We start from the raw sequence: 18,479 nt of genomic DNA on the forward strand, positions 1-18,479 counted from the left end.
TTGTTTGATGATATCATAATATTATCACATACTAGCTAGCTACATGTATGCATAAGGTTTACAAACAGACTGGCCACCCAGCCAGATAATGCCTGCCTGGTTGCTTAGAAAGTGTGCGCTACGTTCTTCCTACATGTATGTGTCAGGAAAGACTGTATTCAGGTCCTTGGGTTTCCGAGGCTGCCTCAACACTAACTTCAACCACAATCCTGACCATTTTGATTGATTGAATACTTTATTACCAGTTTCCCCGGCCCCCATAAAGCATATACTGTAGGTCAGGACCTTAGGCCTCTTATCTAAAGGGAGGATTCGGATATGGGAACATATAATACTATAGGGTGAGCTCTATTTGCATTAGTGTGACTTATTGAGCGCAGCATCACCAGCATCTAGCCATAATACCCTAACCCTACTATATGTTACATCAGAATTAATTCTAAAATCCTTGAATTTATTTACTTGCTGATATGGAATGAGAATAGTAATCAAGATCATGATGTAAGAAAGATGTAGGCTACATGTTCATGTGCAACAGCCTTTATATTAAAGGGGGGGTATGACTTACAGAGTATCTTTTAGTCACCTTAAAGGACCACTTCACCACTTTTCAACCTATCTTCATATAATAGGTCCTCACTAATAATGATGAAAAAATGACGCAATTTTTTTTCTACTGGGTCTGTGTCTCATAGGACGGCTGTGGGCAGTTTAGAAACCGTCTTCCAGTGACATCATCGATGGGGGATACAAGCTAATAGAAACTGCAGGCCCACAGCCCTCCTATGAGACACAGACTGAGTAGAAAAAAATGGTGCCATTTTATCATGATTATTAGTGAGGACCTATTATATGAAGATAGGTTGAAAAGTGAAGTGGTCCTTTAACGCGGTCAGAACAACTTAACATGACATGATGATGTCTCTTGTGTTTGCGAGAAAGAACATATTGTCAGGGGTAAAACCTTTTGTTCTGTCTAATCTCAGCTGAGCTGAGTAGTGTTGGTGTGTTTTCCTGTGTCTTGGCAGTGGCACACACAAGACATGCTCTCACCAGGCAGGTTCATAATAAGACTTGATTTATACTGTGTTGCTTACCGGTGTTGCACACTGAAAATAGATGATCCACAAGCTCACAACACGTCGCACAGCAATGCGTTGTGAGATTTTACATCAACTATATACTATCGGCTATTTCCAGTGCACAACACCATCACGCAACCAAGTATAAATCACACTTTAAGCCTTTCATAAAGTGTAATGATAAACCTCGATCTGTGGTATGGCCGTGTACGTGGCTCGGGGGATCTGGTATTAGCAATGAGAGCCACTATATGCTCCCGCTCTGGCAAATCACATCATCATAATGAGACACTCTATTATGGGAGTTGGACACCCCCTCGCCACCTATAAGCCCCCCGTACACCCCCGCCCCCGTTTGTTTTCTTTATCTGTTCAACAATAAGATGTCTTCACTTGACAACACGCACCACCACCACCACCACCACCACCACCACCACCACAACCACCTCCTCCTCCCCTCCTGGGAATTTCAGGGATTGCGTTGTTTAAATGTGCTGGCCAAGGTGGACAATCTAGGGTTATTTCTCATTTAGTAAAGATCACAAGACGCTGTGAATGCTCTGGCGGCATGCCGTGAATGCCAACAGCGTCATGATTGGCAGCTCGGCGGTGGCGGCAGCATTTGCATGGCATTTAGCTGGGCGGGTGACGGTCACCCCTAACACCAAGACGGGTAAATAGGATGACTCCTCTGTTCACATAAGACACTAAAGACACATGCGCCCACATGTACACACCTCACACACACGCACGCACACACGCCCCCCCCCCCCCCTCCCACACACACACACATGACACGTGCGCACACTCTTCAAGAACTCCAGCAATTCTGCCTTGCCAACCTGGGAACCACTCATAATTGTGTGGCATTTAGCCAATTTTAAAGGCACATAAGACCTGCGAAAGTAGTAATCACTGAAAATTTGCCCCAATCTCTCATTAGTAGCCTATATTTTAAGCATTGTGAGTTAAATCAAAGTATTTTGCATTGCACACCTTACTATTACTCTAAATCTATTTCAGATGATTGACTATGTCCATTGAGTTGTAGCCTATAGCCTACTGTAGCTGGCATACTATTTGCCTTCATTAACAAGTTAACAACTAGAGAAACATTAACAAGAAAAAATAGTGTGTGTGTGTGTGTGTGTGTGTGTGTGTGTGTGTGTGTGTGTGTGTGTGTGTGTGTGTGTGTGTGTGTGTGTGTGTACCATGTGTATTTTTATTGTTACAGTCAGGGAAAGGGAACTGAACTGAACACTCAACTAGTCAGTTCTCTGACTGAAGCGGACTAAGAGGATCTGTTTGTGGGGTCCATCCATCCATCCATCCATCCATCCGCCCATCCATCTAATTCGGGTCACACAGGTACAGTAGCAGTGCCAGCAGAGAATCCCAGATTTCTCTTTCCCTGGCCACATTTGCCTGCTCAAACTGGGAGACCTCATGGCATTCTAAGGCCAGTGTGGATATATAGTCCCCTGAACCCCTTAGACTTTAAATTGCTGCTCCATGGTTTCTTCCCTGCCGGGCGTGCCTGGGAAACCTCCCTATGGAGTCATCCTTACTACCTGTAGATGCAAGGACCACGTACCTCAATAGCTGCTTTCTATACAAAAAGGAGCTACAATGAATCTCACACAGATGACTACGCTTCTCACCCTCTCAGACCCCAAGATCCTTCACTTGGGTAAGGAAGGACTCGTTCAGTATCCTCCAGGTTCCTATTAAAGTTGCTAAGAACCATGACATCAGATGTAGATAATGCTGATACTCTCAGCCACTTCAAATTCAGCTGTAAACCGATCCAGTACGTGAGAGAAGGCTTTTAGAATATTTTTTTGCTCATACTATATTGTATATTGTATTGTACTGTATTTTATGGGGTTGTGTGTTCTTAAACGCATAGTACCAAGATGTCACATTAACCATATAAACCATAGTTTCTGAACTTCTAGCCCCTTATATAAATGCCACTGAACTTTTATTCAATTCTAAATAATTCTAAAATGATGTTACCGGCAACAGCAGGGGCAATAACAAAAGCACAAAAACTTCTTTGGAAAAACAATAAATCAAATAAATCACCCCCAACTCCTTGACACCTGAAGCTCATTAAACGCAGCCTAACGTCAACTTAGGCTGAGAAGTGTACACAGACGCCTGCCTTTTCACAGCCTATCACAAGACAAGAGGCTGAGAAGCCCTGATATATTGTATATACTAGAAATAAATATGATTGTCCCTTAATCTGATTTTATTATACTTGGGACTCCCGCTGGCAAATCTACTGAGGGCTGATAGCCTGTAATCTTATTGCAGGGGGCTGCACGGTGTGTGTTTCATATGTCTCTTCTTTGACTGTGTTTTATCATGTCAGGACTATTATTGTTCATACTGGTATGTGTGTGTAGTGTATATGCATTTATGTGCACTAGATACATATAACTTAATGAATGCGGTTAGTGGTTACCTTATTGCATACATGTTGTTGTCTCTTTGGGTTGCTGTTTGCATGTGTGTGTGTGTGTGTGTGTGTGTGTGTGTGTGTGTGTGTGCGCGTGCGTGAGCGTGTGCATGTGCGCACGCGTGTGTGTGCATGTGTGCAGTGTGCACGCGTGCCAAGCGTGCATGTGTTTCTACAGAAGCAGCTCCCCACTTGGTTGTGGGTGCTAATATACCCCCACCCCTGTCAGCATGCCAGGCTGGGGTTCTGCTCTGTTTATGAACCAGGCATATTGACCTAATTTGTGGCCTTGGCGTTCTCTCTCCCTTTGTCTGCCTGCCAGGGCATATTGTCAGCCTGCTCGGCTGCAGGAACGAGTGCAGTCAGACTGAACTAAATGCTGCACGCATCATTGAGCCGCATTACAAACCTCTCCCCACTCATCACTCTTGCTAGGCTCTGCAGGTGTGTGTGTGTGTTGTGTGTGTGTGTGTGTGTGTGTGTGTGTGTGTGTGTGTGTGTGTGTGTGTGTGTGTGTGTGTGTGTGTGTGTGTGTGTGTGTGCGCGCGCACACACGTTGTACGCTAACTAGAGGGGTCCAATAAATCAACCTGTCTGTCCACAAGCTCCATTCCCCTTTACTCTTACCTATTCCCCCATTACTTCCTTTCCCTCTTCCCTCCTTCCCTCCGTCCCACTCATCTCATCTCTCTCTCTCTCCATCTCTTCTTTATGTCCTGTAATTCTTCTTTTAAAGCACAGGGGGTGGTGGTGGAGGCATTACCTGCCGCCTGATAAATCACTGTCAGCAAAGCTACATAGTGCATGGCCATCTGCAGATCAATTTGCTGCTACAGATTTGCGGGGGTGGGCCCTTGGATGTGTGTGTATTACAGGAATACTGTCTGTACCTTTGCATGATTTCTTATGTACAACATTGTGTGAATGCGTGCGTGCGTGTGTGCGTGTATGCGTGCGTGCGTCCACATGCATATGGGTGCGTGGGAAGGCGCACACCAATAGTAAATGCAATATCTGGCCGGAACTGCTCTCCCTGCCCTGCTGAATGGTGGCTGATTGAGACACATGGGCTGCCTTTGTGCCTTGATCTGGTTGCCATTGATTACCTATCAGGGTTTCTGATTGCATCCTGGAAGTAATTCTTTTAAATAGGCCCTAATGGCCTCCGATCTGGGTTGATGACGACCCCTGAAAGTCCAATCGGAGATCCATTTAGGTCCTTTCAGACCCTTCATATACACTCTCAAATGGGGCGGTTCTCGTTGACATGCACGCTCGCTCATTCACTGGTGCCACCTCACCCTGCTGCAACCCCCACCCCCCCTCATCCCCCCCCCACCAGTCAACCATCCACAAAATCCTTTCACCCAGCACTGGCGGTGTCATGACAAGCAGTCCTTCTCTGTGCACAGTACACTTGCACAGTAGCAGTGAAATGTGCATCAGACTACAGTGCTCATTTGCTGCTTGGTACAGCACCTGCTGATGAATCAAGCTAAAACTGTTGATGGGTGATGGTGAATTGGGCAGGTGTGTGTGTGTGTGTGTGTGTGTGTGTGTGTGTGTGTGTGTGTGCGTGTGTGTGTGTGTGTGTGTGTGGGCCTATGTTACCCATCATGTTGTGTTGTGGCCGAATACCGTCATCGTTCATGCTTTTGTGTGCTGGGATTCATGTATTCACATATACAGTACGTATACTGTCTGTATGCACACAGTAAGGTAAAGAGGGATAGTAGGATGAGGGAGGCAGTAAGGTAAAGGGGGATAGTAGGATGAGGGAGGCAGTAAGGTAAAGAGGGATAGTAGGGTGAGGGAGGCAGTAAGGTAAAGGGGGATAGTAGGATGAGGGAGGCAGTAAGGTAAAGAGGGATAGTAGGATGAGGGAGGCAGTAAGGTAAAGAGGGATAGTAGGATGAGGGAGGCAGTAAGGTAAAGGGGGATAGTAGGATGAGGGAGGCAGTAAGGTAAAGAGGGATAGTAGGATGAGGGAGGCAGTAAGGTAAAGGGGGATAGTAGGGGGCAGACAGATTTGTGAGGGATGAGGGATGGAAATAGGCGTATAAGGGGGTGGGGGCACGGTGTGTGTAACAGAGAGAGAGAGAGAGAGGCTGCTTGTCAGTGTGTCAGGCTGTGTTATTAGCCTGAGGGTTGGATGAGAGGAGGCGGGGGAGGAGAGCGGGGGCTGCAGTAGACAGGAAGAGGTCCCGCCGTCTAATCCTCCAATTTTCTTACATTACTGCTCCCCCTCTGTCCCTCCTTCCACTGCCCCCCCCCACCCCTACCCTAACACACATATACACACACACGCGCCACCGCCAGCAATAATGTTGGCTCTACATAGGCGGTATGAAGGAACATTTTGTTCGAAACGGACTAATCATGAAAGCTTTGGAAGCCAATCTTAGCCAATGAGGATGGAATATGGGAAATGGTGCAGATCCATGGCAGAGGTTGGGGCAGAGGTTCGTCGTTGGCATCCAGGGAGGGTGTGTGCACAGTTTGGCATGGATCGGTGCCAACGGTGCCGGAGATTATTAGCTGGTAATGGACGGCGGAGACAATGAGCCTGTTTCTGTAGCGTGAGGCAGCTTAATGTACAAGTACACCCCCGTGATGCTGAGTGTCAAGCAGGGAGGCACTGGGTCCCATTTTTCACAGTCTTTGGTATGACCCGGTCAGGGATCGAACCCTGACCTCCCAGTCTCAGGGCAGACGCTCTAACCACAAGGCCACTGAGCTGGTAGGCGTTTCTTAATTGTGTCTCTAGATGCAATCAAATGGACCAGCATTAGTGTAAGAAATTGCTTTTCATTAATCACAGAGGTTCAGCAAATTAAAAGGTAGCACTTGCTGGCAGGATAATCGTTATTACAGCTTCAGTTCTATAGTGAGCCTTCAGAAAGACCATAATACGATCCCTTAATGTAATCTTCTATGTCATCAGGCTGTCTCCTCATCAGCTGGCAGATATTGATCACACTCCAAGATTGTTTTCCAAATTATGCAGCCACTTGAACAAAATAAGTAAGGTGCATTTGCCAACATGCACAATTGCACATATAATGAATCTATATTTTTTATTAATCACATACCCAGTCTAGTCTGTATAGTTTCAATACTCCACGATGCATCTGGCTTGGCTGGATGTTCCAACACAACACAATATGAATAACCAAGTGGGGAAGGTGATCTCTGTTCAGTGCACTTGACTTGTGACTCCTACAGTTTGGTCGGGGGCACACTTCAGTGGAAGTTGGAACTGGGAAGGATAGCGCATTCTCCTGCACGTTACACCTTCCTGGTGAAATTCAGCACTGTCAGGTGAAAAGAAGCAGCTGGGAACATGTATCATCACTCAGAAGAGACACGTGGCTCTCTACACCCTCTCCAAAGGAAAAAAGGAAAGAAAGGGAAGAAGAAGTAAGTAAGTAAGTAGGAAAGAAGAAAGGAAAGGAAAGAAGGAAGGAAAGTAAAGTAAGTAAGGGAGGGAGGGAGAAAGGAAAGGAAAGGAAAGGAAAGGAAAGGAAGTAGGAAAGAAGGAAGGATAGAAAGAAAGAAGTAAGTAAGTAGGAAAGAAGGAAGGAAAGAAAGAAAGAAGATAACGAAATTAAGGGCTGGCGGATAACTCCTGGCTTTGAGCAGATTAACTACTCTCTCCTGACATTCAGAAAATGTGTTCCCTCACAATGACAGCGATCACTATGTCACACTCAATAGGCTAATTACACATTCATTATCCTTGAGAATAATTATTTCTTGGATGTAGACAACATAACCTGCTACTCATGAATCATTAAGCATTTCACATTACGTTTGGCCTCATCTACTTCACCACCCTTCAAATGCACACAGACAATCTCACATTTAACCTTTCTTGTTATTCCAGTTGTGTCTTCCGACAAAGTAGCAGTATAGCTGTCTTGATGCGACCCCCCCGAAAAAGAACAACAACCTTATTTTATTACCTCTGACAGTATCTCCGATTTCCATAACCACGCCCTCCTGATTGATTTGCATTCCGATGACTTCTCATTGGACGAGGCTGAGCCCTGACTGAGTGGGACTAATTTGGCATGCTAACGAGACGGCTCCGACAAACAGAGCCAGCTGGAGACCAGAGTAAATGATCCTGTCGTCAGTCAAGAACACAAACATGGCTAACAGCTAATTAGCTCGCACCAGTCTGTAGAGGTGACATTCTATCTGATCTGTGCCATGGTAAAGAAGAGGAGAAAGAGCAGTGGCGATGGGGATAAGGTGGATAGGGAGGAGGTAGAAGGGCTGGAACTTTGGCATGATGATGAATTTGGCTGTTTGTTTTCCCAAACACCCCTGTGGTGTGTGATGTACAACAGACACACACGCACACACACACACACACACACACACACACACACACACACACACACACACACACACACGCGTGTATGTGTTAGCACATGTGAGACCCCCCACAAACACAGCCCCCCTCCTCATGCTGACACCACACACACACACACACACACACACACACACGCACACACACACACACACACACTCACGCGCATACACGCACGTACATGCGTACGTGCGCACCACCACCCTTGCACACGTACAAACTGGCCGTTGTCATTGCATGGTGCTGTGCGATGGGGATAAGTGGGTATATGGGCCATCACATTTTGGGAAATAATATGCTAAGCAGACAATCAGAGGTGTACCCCCTAGTGTTTAACAGCCAATCAGGACTGTCCCAGTATGTGTCGCTAGCTGGCGGGAGGCAGAATTAGTCCCGGTTAGCGTCCAGAGTCCTGCAGAGTGTCTGATTAGTGTTTTTGACTGGAGAGGAGGCAGAATGTTAAACTCCGTCTGGTTAGTCTAGCCTCCTCTGATGCAGACAAAGGCAAGGTCTTTCCCTTGCATCATTGTGAATATGACCCCTAAAATATGTCTGAGTTATATTACTTTGAATAATGATCAATTCATTATCATCTCTGAGTTTTTAGTTTAGGAGGAAGACAATAATTATGTGCAAATTCTCTGCATAACGTGCTGCCACATAAATGTGTGAAGAAATGTACAGTATTTCCTGTCCTGGTATGAGTATTGAAATAAAATTAAACATAACATACTGTGTGACAATATGGGAATAAATATTGGTTAAAATATATTGTAGGGAAATGTAGTGTACGGAAAATATGTTTGTGTGTGTGTGTGTGTGTGTGTGTGTGTGTGTGTGTGTGTGTGTGTGTGTGTGTGTGTGTGTGTGTGTGTGTGTGTGTGTGTGTGTGTGTGTGTGTGTGTGTGTGTGTGTGTGTGTGTGTGTGAGACGTGTGTGTGTGAGACGTGTGTGTGTGTGTGTGTGTGTGTGTGTGTTTATTATATATAAATTATAGTCTACTACATTGAATGGTATAGAGTGACTGCTGTTATAGTCTGCTCAAACGTTTCTCTTTTACCTGCTTTTTACTAACACTAACTGTCACGGGGCAACCCGTGCCCTATATACAAAGACACAAACTGCTTTCTATAACATGCAAAGACTATTTTTTAAATTGTGTGGTGGAATTTAAATGATCACTGATTGGTTAGTTGTCTTTCCTGCACTGCTGGTGGCATTTCCCTTGATGAGGAAGGGGCCAAGTGCTATAGGCAGGAGAGGGGTGTTTCTCCTTATGCTTTGAGTAATTGTCATTGAGTTTTCATTCTGATTTATACTTGTTTAATTGTAACACATTATTGAGAATGTTTAGGTTACTGTTTATTCAAGGTGGTTGATGGAAGTATTTATATTAGTAAGTATTTGAGAAGAAATGTGCTAATTGAGTCTGTGCCCAGTGGTAGGATCCACTCCTATTTAAAGGAGGCTGACTGTTCTTGGAGCCTTGAGGCTGTTCGGGCAACTTCACACTAACTTTATAACGATGCCCATGGAACATCGGCATGAACCTGCATAGTTTATGGCTGCTCCAGTCGTGGCAACATTCAACTTTGGAGAAAAACGGAATGTCAAAATACACACCGCGGTGGCTGAGAACAGAGCCATGGAGTAATGGTTGAGACGAAGCAGTGAAAGGTCCTGAAAGATACATAAGGTCAGTCTTACGCAATACATTCTGTTGTATGAACACATGGCTGCTGTACTTTATACCTCATACTTTAAATGCTTAGTATGAGGTATGAGGTATGTAAAGTAAGTATGTGATCGTATATGTGGTCTCCGCCTACAGGAAATACGTTTGCTGAGACTATGAGACCCGTTTCTGAATTCGTCTATATAGAATATCTTTGGCCAGGGGTTCCATTTTAGGTATCAAAAAGAGTGTTTGTTGGTGCTTTGTGAAAGTGACTCTTAATAAGTGTGAGTATAGGGTTTAGCTCTGAATCCCTGACTGTCCTGTAGAGCTTTTGGACAAAGCGGAACCTGCTGGGACCTCCTGACTTGAAGGTTGGGTGAGAAATATATTTCTTCCCTTTTTGAGCAATGCATTGCGTTTTTATTTGCTGACTTTATAGGAATTACTTGATTTTTGGAAACTAAAAGATCTTACATTTTTGGTTTGATTACTTTCGGATTACCTTTGGCACTTTTTTTTATACTTGACTGGAGACATTGAAAGGAACTTTACATTGCAGGACTAGGAGAAATAGGAGATTGAACATTTTAATTTGTTCTTTGAACTCTTGATTGTTCAATTGAATTGAATTATTATTTTGGTTGATCAAGTTTAAGTCAGATAGAAATATTGCAATTTAACTTCAAAAGCAGTGTTTGTTTTCCTTTTGTTCTGCAATACAGTTGAGTTGTATAAAGAATTTCTGACACAGGTAGGCTATACAGGATATTTTAGGCCTATTTATTTTAGTTCTTTAATTAACCCAGACATACAATTGCATGGTTCTGATTGTTATAGATGCAAGTGTTGTTGACATTAGGTAATAGGTAGAATGGAATCTGAGAAAAAGATGTGCAGTGCACAGTGAAATATACTATACTAATATGTATCCCTTGAAACCAAGGGTACAAATGAAACAAAATCTATTTGGCTCCATTTGTACACTCCCAGAGTTGAATGAGGATCGGTGTGGTGGCTGGGGTAGGACTGCTTCATGATGGGGGGATCATCTGTGATGTGACCACATATGTTGAGAGTTTCTTTCACAGATGGACAGTAAATGCACACATTATGCAGCATCATGCACACCTTACATTAGATCCCTTTCTTAGTATCCACACTTAAACTATATGGGTTCTCTCTCTCTCTCTCTCTCTCTCTCTCTCTCTCTCCCTCTTCTCTTTATCTCTCCTTTAAACTAAAGGGCTGTGCACTCTATCTCTCATTCTCTCTCTTCCTCTCTCTCTCTGCCTATCTCATATGGTACACTGTTGGTGTAATGAATGTTATAAAGATGGAAGACAACACACAATCTTACAAGGAGGCACACACACACTCACACACACACACACACACACACACACACACACACACACACACACACACACACACTTGTGCGCACACATACACACACACATCCGTTGGTAATCTAATTTTTAAAAATGGCAGCAATCTCTGAGTTCCATTTGGGCGAACTGGATGACTTTGAGCTCCAGATGCTGATGTTCCCCCAGAGTCGTTACTCTGATGGAGCTGATGCTTAAGTGTCTCTGTGGAGACACACACCTCCTCTCACACGCACGGTGCACACACACACATACACGTGCACATGCACACGCGTGCGCACGCACACACACACACACACACACACACACACACACACACACACACACACACACACACACACACACACACACACACACACACACACACACACACACTCTCTATCTCTATCTCTCCCCCCCTCGCAGTGGAGGCAGGATTAACCTGACGGTACAGTGGAAAACATCCAGTGCTTCTCTCTGCCCGCCTGAGGAAGCCAGTTTATCCCTTCACAGCAGCTCTCTGTTCAAAGGGACAGCCGCCAGGGATTAATGACGTGTTAAAGGGGTGTTCGCGGAGGATTTAGACACAACTCGCTGTAATGAGGGGAGGCTTAAAGAACAGTAGAACAGTGGTTAATGGCGCCTACTGAGGCATGACTAGTTGGACACTGAACCCTGGCACAGAGGAACCATACCGGTGCTGTCTGTGTGGAAGCCGCTGTGGTTAAAGGGTCAGGGTTTGTTTCTGTCTGTTTTGTCTTATTGGGCCTATGAAGTAAATAAACACACAGCTACCGTCACACCAGCAGCTGTGTTGGCCTATACATCTTAACCACTTTAACGGCATACTGTATAGTTGACCGGAGTCCCTCAGGGCTCTATACTCGGTCCGCTCCTTTTCCCCCTCTCAAATCTCTTCTCCAAAAATAGCCGATCTACAAGCTCACTACGAATTGCACCACAACACGTTGTGATCTTGTTATGTATAGACGTATACAGTTTTCACAGAGTGTTTCCCCGGGTCACTATAGGGCTCGTGTGGAATGTAAAGTGCCAGGTACCTTTGTGTGTGGGATGGGTTTAACATGTTTAAACACTTGTCAAGCAGCATCTGAATCAGTCCATGCGGCTGAGTTGGTTAGGGTCTTGGATGAAAGGAGGGTTGAGCTATAGGTGAGATGCTTGTCGGATAATCAGTTACAATGATGCTGTTGCATGGATAAGTTGCTGTAATGTACCATGACTTTTGAGGGGTTGTGAGTGACACGGCTTGTATATAGTCCCTTGGATGATATAGTCCCTTGGTACAGTATATGTACTCCTTAAAAATATAGCCCAACTTGATCCTTTGACTTTTTACGGTGCAGAGGGGACATTCATGTGCTGTCAGGTCAAGGGGAAGCTCATAATGCAAAGTGTCTGCCAATGACTGATTGGTGCATTTGTAACCCTGCAAAAACCCTGAGTATTCATTTAACTTCACCTTTGCAACAGCGTTGAATACTGCAGGAGGATAACACGCAAGCATGCACGCGCACACGCGCACACACACACACACACACACACACACACACACACACACACACACACACACACACACACACAGTGCACAAAGTACATGGGGAGTAGTATACGTGTGCGTGCGTGCATGCGTGTGCTTTTGAAAAAGAAACAGGAGCGGGGGAGAGAGAGAGAGAGAGAGAGTCGTGAGAGAGAGAAACGGAGGGAGGAACAAAGAGGCAGAGCTGCAGTGAGATTAAGAGACATGTAGAGGTGCTGATCAGTGCACTGAGCCAGGTGTTAAGGCCTGGTTGTCTTGCCCTCAGCTCCCCTCCGTCCCCCTCCCAACCCCCCTCCGCCCTGCAAGCCGACCTGCCACCCCCCCCCCCCCCCCCCCCAATCCCTCCACCCCAAGAGAAGACACTCTGCCCCCGTGCACACATCCACCCAGCCCTACACATCTACACTGGAAATCCTCCTCCTCTGCAATCTCCCGTGCATCAGCTGCCAAATGAAGTTCCTCTTTAGGAGAGAGAAAAGAAAGAGAAAAAATACAAGCCCCCGGCTGTCGAGTCGTCTGAAGCGCCGCGGCAGGCGGAGAAGGCGACCCTCGTGTTGAAGCCAATAATCCGGCGTCGAGGCTTCAGGTGTGCAGAGGGCCATGATTGACAGGGCGGGATATGAGGCCCTCGCCTCACTTGACATTTGGGTTTCATAAGGTCTGGAACAAAAGGCAGGGGCAAAATAATCAGAGAGGAGCGCAGGCAAATAAATCTGTTTATTCCCCCTCACCTGCCTCCCCTCCCTCCCGCATCTCCACACATATCCCTCGTCCTCCCACATCAAAGCGCAACCCTCGGAGAGTAAAAGAGGGAGGGCATGATATTACCTTTTCTTTTCCAAGCCTTATGTGGAACCACGCACAGCGACAGCGGGTCACTTTGGGCTCTGTGCTTACCTGAGATATTAGTTTGTATGTGAGCTAGATAGAGATGTGTATTTGAGCGGGGTGTCTAGGCCGGTACTGTGTGTGTGTGTGTGTGTGTGTGTGTGTGTGTGTGTGTGTGTGTGTGTGTGTGTGTGCGCGTGCGCGCGTGCATGAGAGAGAGGGAAAGATGCAGAGACAGAGGCAGACAGAAGAGAGACAATGACAAAGTGTCATTTGTTGAATGTTGTGCTCAACCATTTGTAAATATCTATATGAAATGTGTTTGTGCATGCATGTGCGTGTGTGTGTGTGAGAGAGAGAGGGATTATAAATCAAAATGTAGGCCAATACTTTCAAAAACTAATTTACAATTACAATGAAGATCAATCAAATATTAAATTCCAGTGTGGCAGGCTCAATATAGGCTACAGTGGATATTTTATTAGCCTAATTAAGAAGAGAAACAGATCAAATTAATTCACTCCATGCAATAAATAGTTCAGTTCTGAAAAAAGAGAAGAAGACATATGTACACTTATAAGGCCCATCTGTCTATTTGCCCTGAAGTTTATATAAAAACATACTGTAGGTCACGGCCACTTTGTAGATTAATTCCCGTGCCATCTTTTAGCAGCAGCTCGGCTCCTGAACCCCACGTGGGGGAGTTCATATAAATCGCATCCTTTCAGAGGTGATTGGACAACATGCTGATGATTGGCAATGGAATAGCTCGAACGCGGTGTTTTGGGTCGTCACCATTGGTTGCCTTTAACGATTGCTCCGCCCCACAGGCCACCCACCGTCGTCTTCGAGGTGCGCAGACAAGTCGGGAAGATGTAGTTCTTTACTGGAGGAGCGTGTCTGTCGTGTCACTCGTGTGTATCGTTGGCTAATACGAATTAAACAACTACACGTCCCGACAACGCGATGTATGGGCACTTTTAATTGTTATGAATATATAATTGCATTCATACGACTGGTTGCTTCTACATCTGGTCTTCTAGGGGGCAACGTACTACAATCACTGTCTGAGCGGTGATCACTGGATATGGACATCACCGGAGACAATCGGAAATAATCATTAACGCGTAGCCTATGACAGGCGCGCGCATGGACAAACGCCGCTGTCTGACATCAAGGGTTCTCAATTGTGAATAAAGAATGAAGTAGGTATATTTGGAAGTCAATTAAACGCGAAATTATAGTCACAAAATAGAGGACTCTATTAGTTCGAAGAGAAATTGTTTCGTAGTCTCACACACGCCGCGCTCTCGACTGGAGCGCCCAGCACGCACCACGGTCGGTAACCCGTGCGTTATAATGCGAGTATGGTGAATGGACTTCTGGCCTCTTAGCATGACGGACAGTCAAAGGTTGGATGATATTTCTACACCGAATGGAGTCGGCACATCCGCACATCCTGCACTGCACCGCCGTTAACTGGCCGTTGGCGCACAGGACACATCGGTGCTTTTGACCATTTCGTGTGTTTCGGTGGAGGAAGTTTGCAATACATTTTTAATGATTCGAGATCTGAGCAAGATGTACCCCCCCGCACGCCATCCGGTAAGTAGCCTAGTCTGCAGTAGGCAGTAGTGTATAGGCTAGTCAGAGTGTAACTGTTACTGACTGTTTGTTTACTGTATAAAACAACACGTGATGCAGCCGACGGCGCATCACTTTGGATCAAGTTTATAGCCTACAACCGCGCTTGCACGGACATTGTGGAAGTGCTCGCTTTGTGTGTGTGTGTGTGTGTGTGTGTGTGTGTGTGACTGACTGTGTGTGTGTGTGTGTGTGTGTGTGTGTGTGTGTGTGTGAGTGAGAGAGACAGACAGAGAGAGACTGTCACTGACTGGAGCTATTATTTGTGTTGATTTGATGCCTTCCAAGATCCCCCACCAGACTGGACAGCCATTCAAGTTCACCATCACCGAGTCGTGCGACAGAATCAAGGAGGAGTTCCAGTTTATTCAAGCCCAGTATCACAGGTAATACAATATGCAGATTGGTGAAGACCTCACTTGATCAATGTAACATGTAGTTACAAAATACCACAGCAGACTTATACCATGAATTCAGCATTGATTGTAATAGCTTTTCTAGGACAATTATTGCTGTTTCATGGCTACGATGAGAGTAAAACTATAAGTGGCACCATTGTGTTTGTGTTTAATTTGCTAGTCAATAACATTTGTTTGTAAGGTCATAGACTACAGTAGGCTTGAAAAGCTGGAGAAAGTGTTTGCGTGTTCATCGTTTGTTCATTTCAATGATCTTGACCGGTCAGACCCCTGTAAAAACAGTACATTACCCAAGCAAAAACAGTACATTATTGTGTTCGGAGCCATGAACACAGGCTGCACAACTAGTTAGTATGTAAAGCTTATTTGTAATACTGGCCTAACCACACAGGTAAGCCTAAATCTATCCTATGCACCCACCCCCCCCCCTCTCTCTCTCTCTCTGCTTCGAAAGCAAGTGGTGTGAAATGCCTTTTCGCCGACGTGATGAAGTGTGAAATACATTGCTCAGGGCAGAACCGTAAGCAGACGAGACGCGAGCTTCTCCCAATGAATAGCAATAACCCCCCCCCCCCCCTCCCAGATGGTTATTGTCCAATCACCTTTTCAGATGAACCAATCGGTGGCTGAACGCATCAAGCCTGATGTTTATTGCATGTGCAGTGCTGTGGAAGTGCAGATCAAATTTCTCCACATGACAGGAGTGTTATCATAAATACCCAAAATGCATTCATTTGGTAAGAAGAAAAAATAAAGCAAGGTCTGCAACCTTTCTTTTCTGATATCCTACTTAGCACGTGTTGAATTCCCCATAATAGTTCAAAACAATAGTTTAATCTTCCATTAAACTTAAATTTCATTCGAATACAATTTTTTCTCTCTCTCTATATATATTCTTTATGAGGAACACCCTTCACTATTACAATAGTAGGCCTACTCATAAAAACATATTGTTATATTAGTGCCAATACACAACACACTTGTGCATTGGCATTGGCACATTCATCCTGGCATCTCTTTGCAGATATCATTAGAGCTACAAATTCTCAAAAAAAAGTTTTAAAAATAACAAAAATAGTGAATAGTGTAGATTTATACAAGCTCAAATAATACACAGTTAATTGCTGCAGCTTCATGCCTTGCATGTACTTTTTCCTATAATATAATTATGAGTAATTAATGCATATAGACATATAAAAGGTTAAAGCATGTTTTAGGTTAAAGCATGTTTAAGCACATATAATAAATCCATATTTCCATTTCAAAATGAATGCTGAAGATTGCTGAAGACAAAGCCGGGCGTTGCTTATTGTTATTAGATTATTTATGACTATCTCTTCAGGTACAGAGTTAAGTTATAGTCTAGAGTATAGACTTAGAGTTATGTTAAAGCTATATGTCTGAGGGACTTCATCTTGTCTTTCTGTTGATTGTGCAAATCCACTGTCACTACTAGAATTTACAATGAGGGTTTGTCTAGACGCCTATTGATCACTTAATGACTGCACTGTACCTGCCGTATATGTTTACCGTATATGCGTTCCTTTACGGGAAACAACGGCTCGTTCAAACTAGTTAACTGAGAAAGATAAAAAATAACTCCTTTTCATTTGTCTTATGACCATTCCTTCTCTCTCGCCTTGGATTCAGAAAAAATAATTGTGTTGCTAAATGGCAAGTTCCTCACTTTCTTATCAAATAATGTGAATTTATTCTTTAAACTTGCATCCGGAATTTAAAAGCACAATTACATAGAATTGTTACTAGTTTGTCAATAACAAACAATTGTTTTATTTTAATGTCATCATGACAGCATCATTTTGTCAGAATGTCACATTTCAAATATCATCTCTTTCATGTCTAAGATGTCTTTGTTGATCTTTTCAAATCAAACCTCTCCGATAGACACATTCCACGTTCTGTAGATAATCATATTTCCATAATTATAATGGATGTCGGAAATATTGTCAATTTGTGTGTGTGTGCGTGCGTGCGTGCGTGCGTGCGTGCGTGCGTGTGTGTGCGTGCGTGCGTGTACTTTACTTGTATGTGTGATCATTAACATAGCAATTCCTTTATGTCCACAGTCTGAAATTGGAGTGTGAGAAATTGGCCAGTGAGAAGACAGAGATGCAAAGACACTATGTCATGGTGAGCTGCATTTGCTGTGTACAGTATGTCTGCATACAGTATATGTTTATGAGAGTTTGCCTGTGTACACTATAGGCAGTAATTCCTTTTAAGGTCGAGACCCAAAAGAGAGATTAATTGAATATGAAGGACCCCAATGGAAACAAACATTCTTGGCTTATAAATCCTCTTAGCAGACCTTGTATTGAACTGTACTTTCGTGTGCTTTTTTCGTTTTTTAAAGTATTCAATCAATATAAAAAAACATTTACCAGATCTACAAGTGCACAATGTGTCGTGTTACCCCACGTTGCGAGCTTGTAGACAAGTGCTAATAAGGCAATTTATGGAATTACTTGCATATGTTTATAAAAAATATAAAATGTAATATTTAAAAAAAAAAGGGAAATTGTGCTATAGGGTATGTCTGTGTGCACATTGCACGAGTAGATTTCTGTGTATGTGCACAGTAAATTCCTCATCATTAATTTAACGGAATTAAATTAACGTAGCAGAGTTCAATTAATACTATGTGCAGAAGGAAAGAGAGCGTATTTAAAATGTTGATCTTTACCTCTTTCTTTCAGTACTATGAAATGTCTTATGGACTCAACATTGAGATGCATAAGCAGGTAAGAGGAGACTTTTAAAATTAAATATTTCTTTATACGTTTCCGTCTTGGTTGTTCTATTTGTACACTCAGAGTTGAATTAACACCCATTATTTTACTGAGTAGGAAAGAAATCACTGACAAGACTGAATAGCAGAGACATACTAACTGTAAATAATATACCAGCATAAAGAAACTTCAATGGGTGAATATTGGGTTGAACTTTTGTCTGATAGTGCTGCTGTGTATGTTTAGCTGTTGAATTATCTGATGCTGTGTTTGCTAGCTACCGATGTGATGTACAGAACTATCAATCG

At 44.0% G+C, this 18,479-nt stretch overlaps 1 protein-coding gene across 11 annotated transcripts in view; it reads left to right on the forward strand.

The window, feature by feature from the left end:
• The first annotated feature begins 14,871 nt into the window (after positions 1 to 14,871).
• LOC308317340 (transducin-like enhancer protein 4) overlaps positions 14,872 to 18,479 on the forward strand; it is a 42,513-nt gene continuing 38,905 nt past the window's right edge. For all 11 annotated transcript variants that reach the window (XM_080766275.1, XM_080766273.1, XM_080766270.1 and 8 more), the window contains exons 1-4: positions 14,872 to 14,963; positions 15,291 to 15,388; positions 17,509 to 17,572; positions 18,139 to 18,183. In XM_080766275.1, coding sequence (XP_080622401.1) covers positions 14,919 to 14,963; positions 15,291 to 15,388; positions 17,509 to 17,572; positions 18,139 to 18,183 — 252 coding nt within the window. In that variant the 5' untranslated portion in view covers positions 14,872 to 14,918. The remainder of the gene's footprint in view (positions 14,964 to 15,290; positions 15,389 to 17,508; positions 17,573 to 18,138; positions 18,184 to 18,479) is intronic.

The sequence above is a fragment of the Protomyctophum bolini genome (genome assembly GCF_963924005.1).
Source record: "Protomyctophum bolini genome assembly, chromosome: 6".
NCBI classification, from domain to species: domain Eukaryota; kingdom Metazoa; phylum Chordata; class Actinopteri; order Myctophiformes; family Myctophidae; genus Protomyctophum; species Protomyctophum bolini.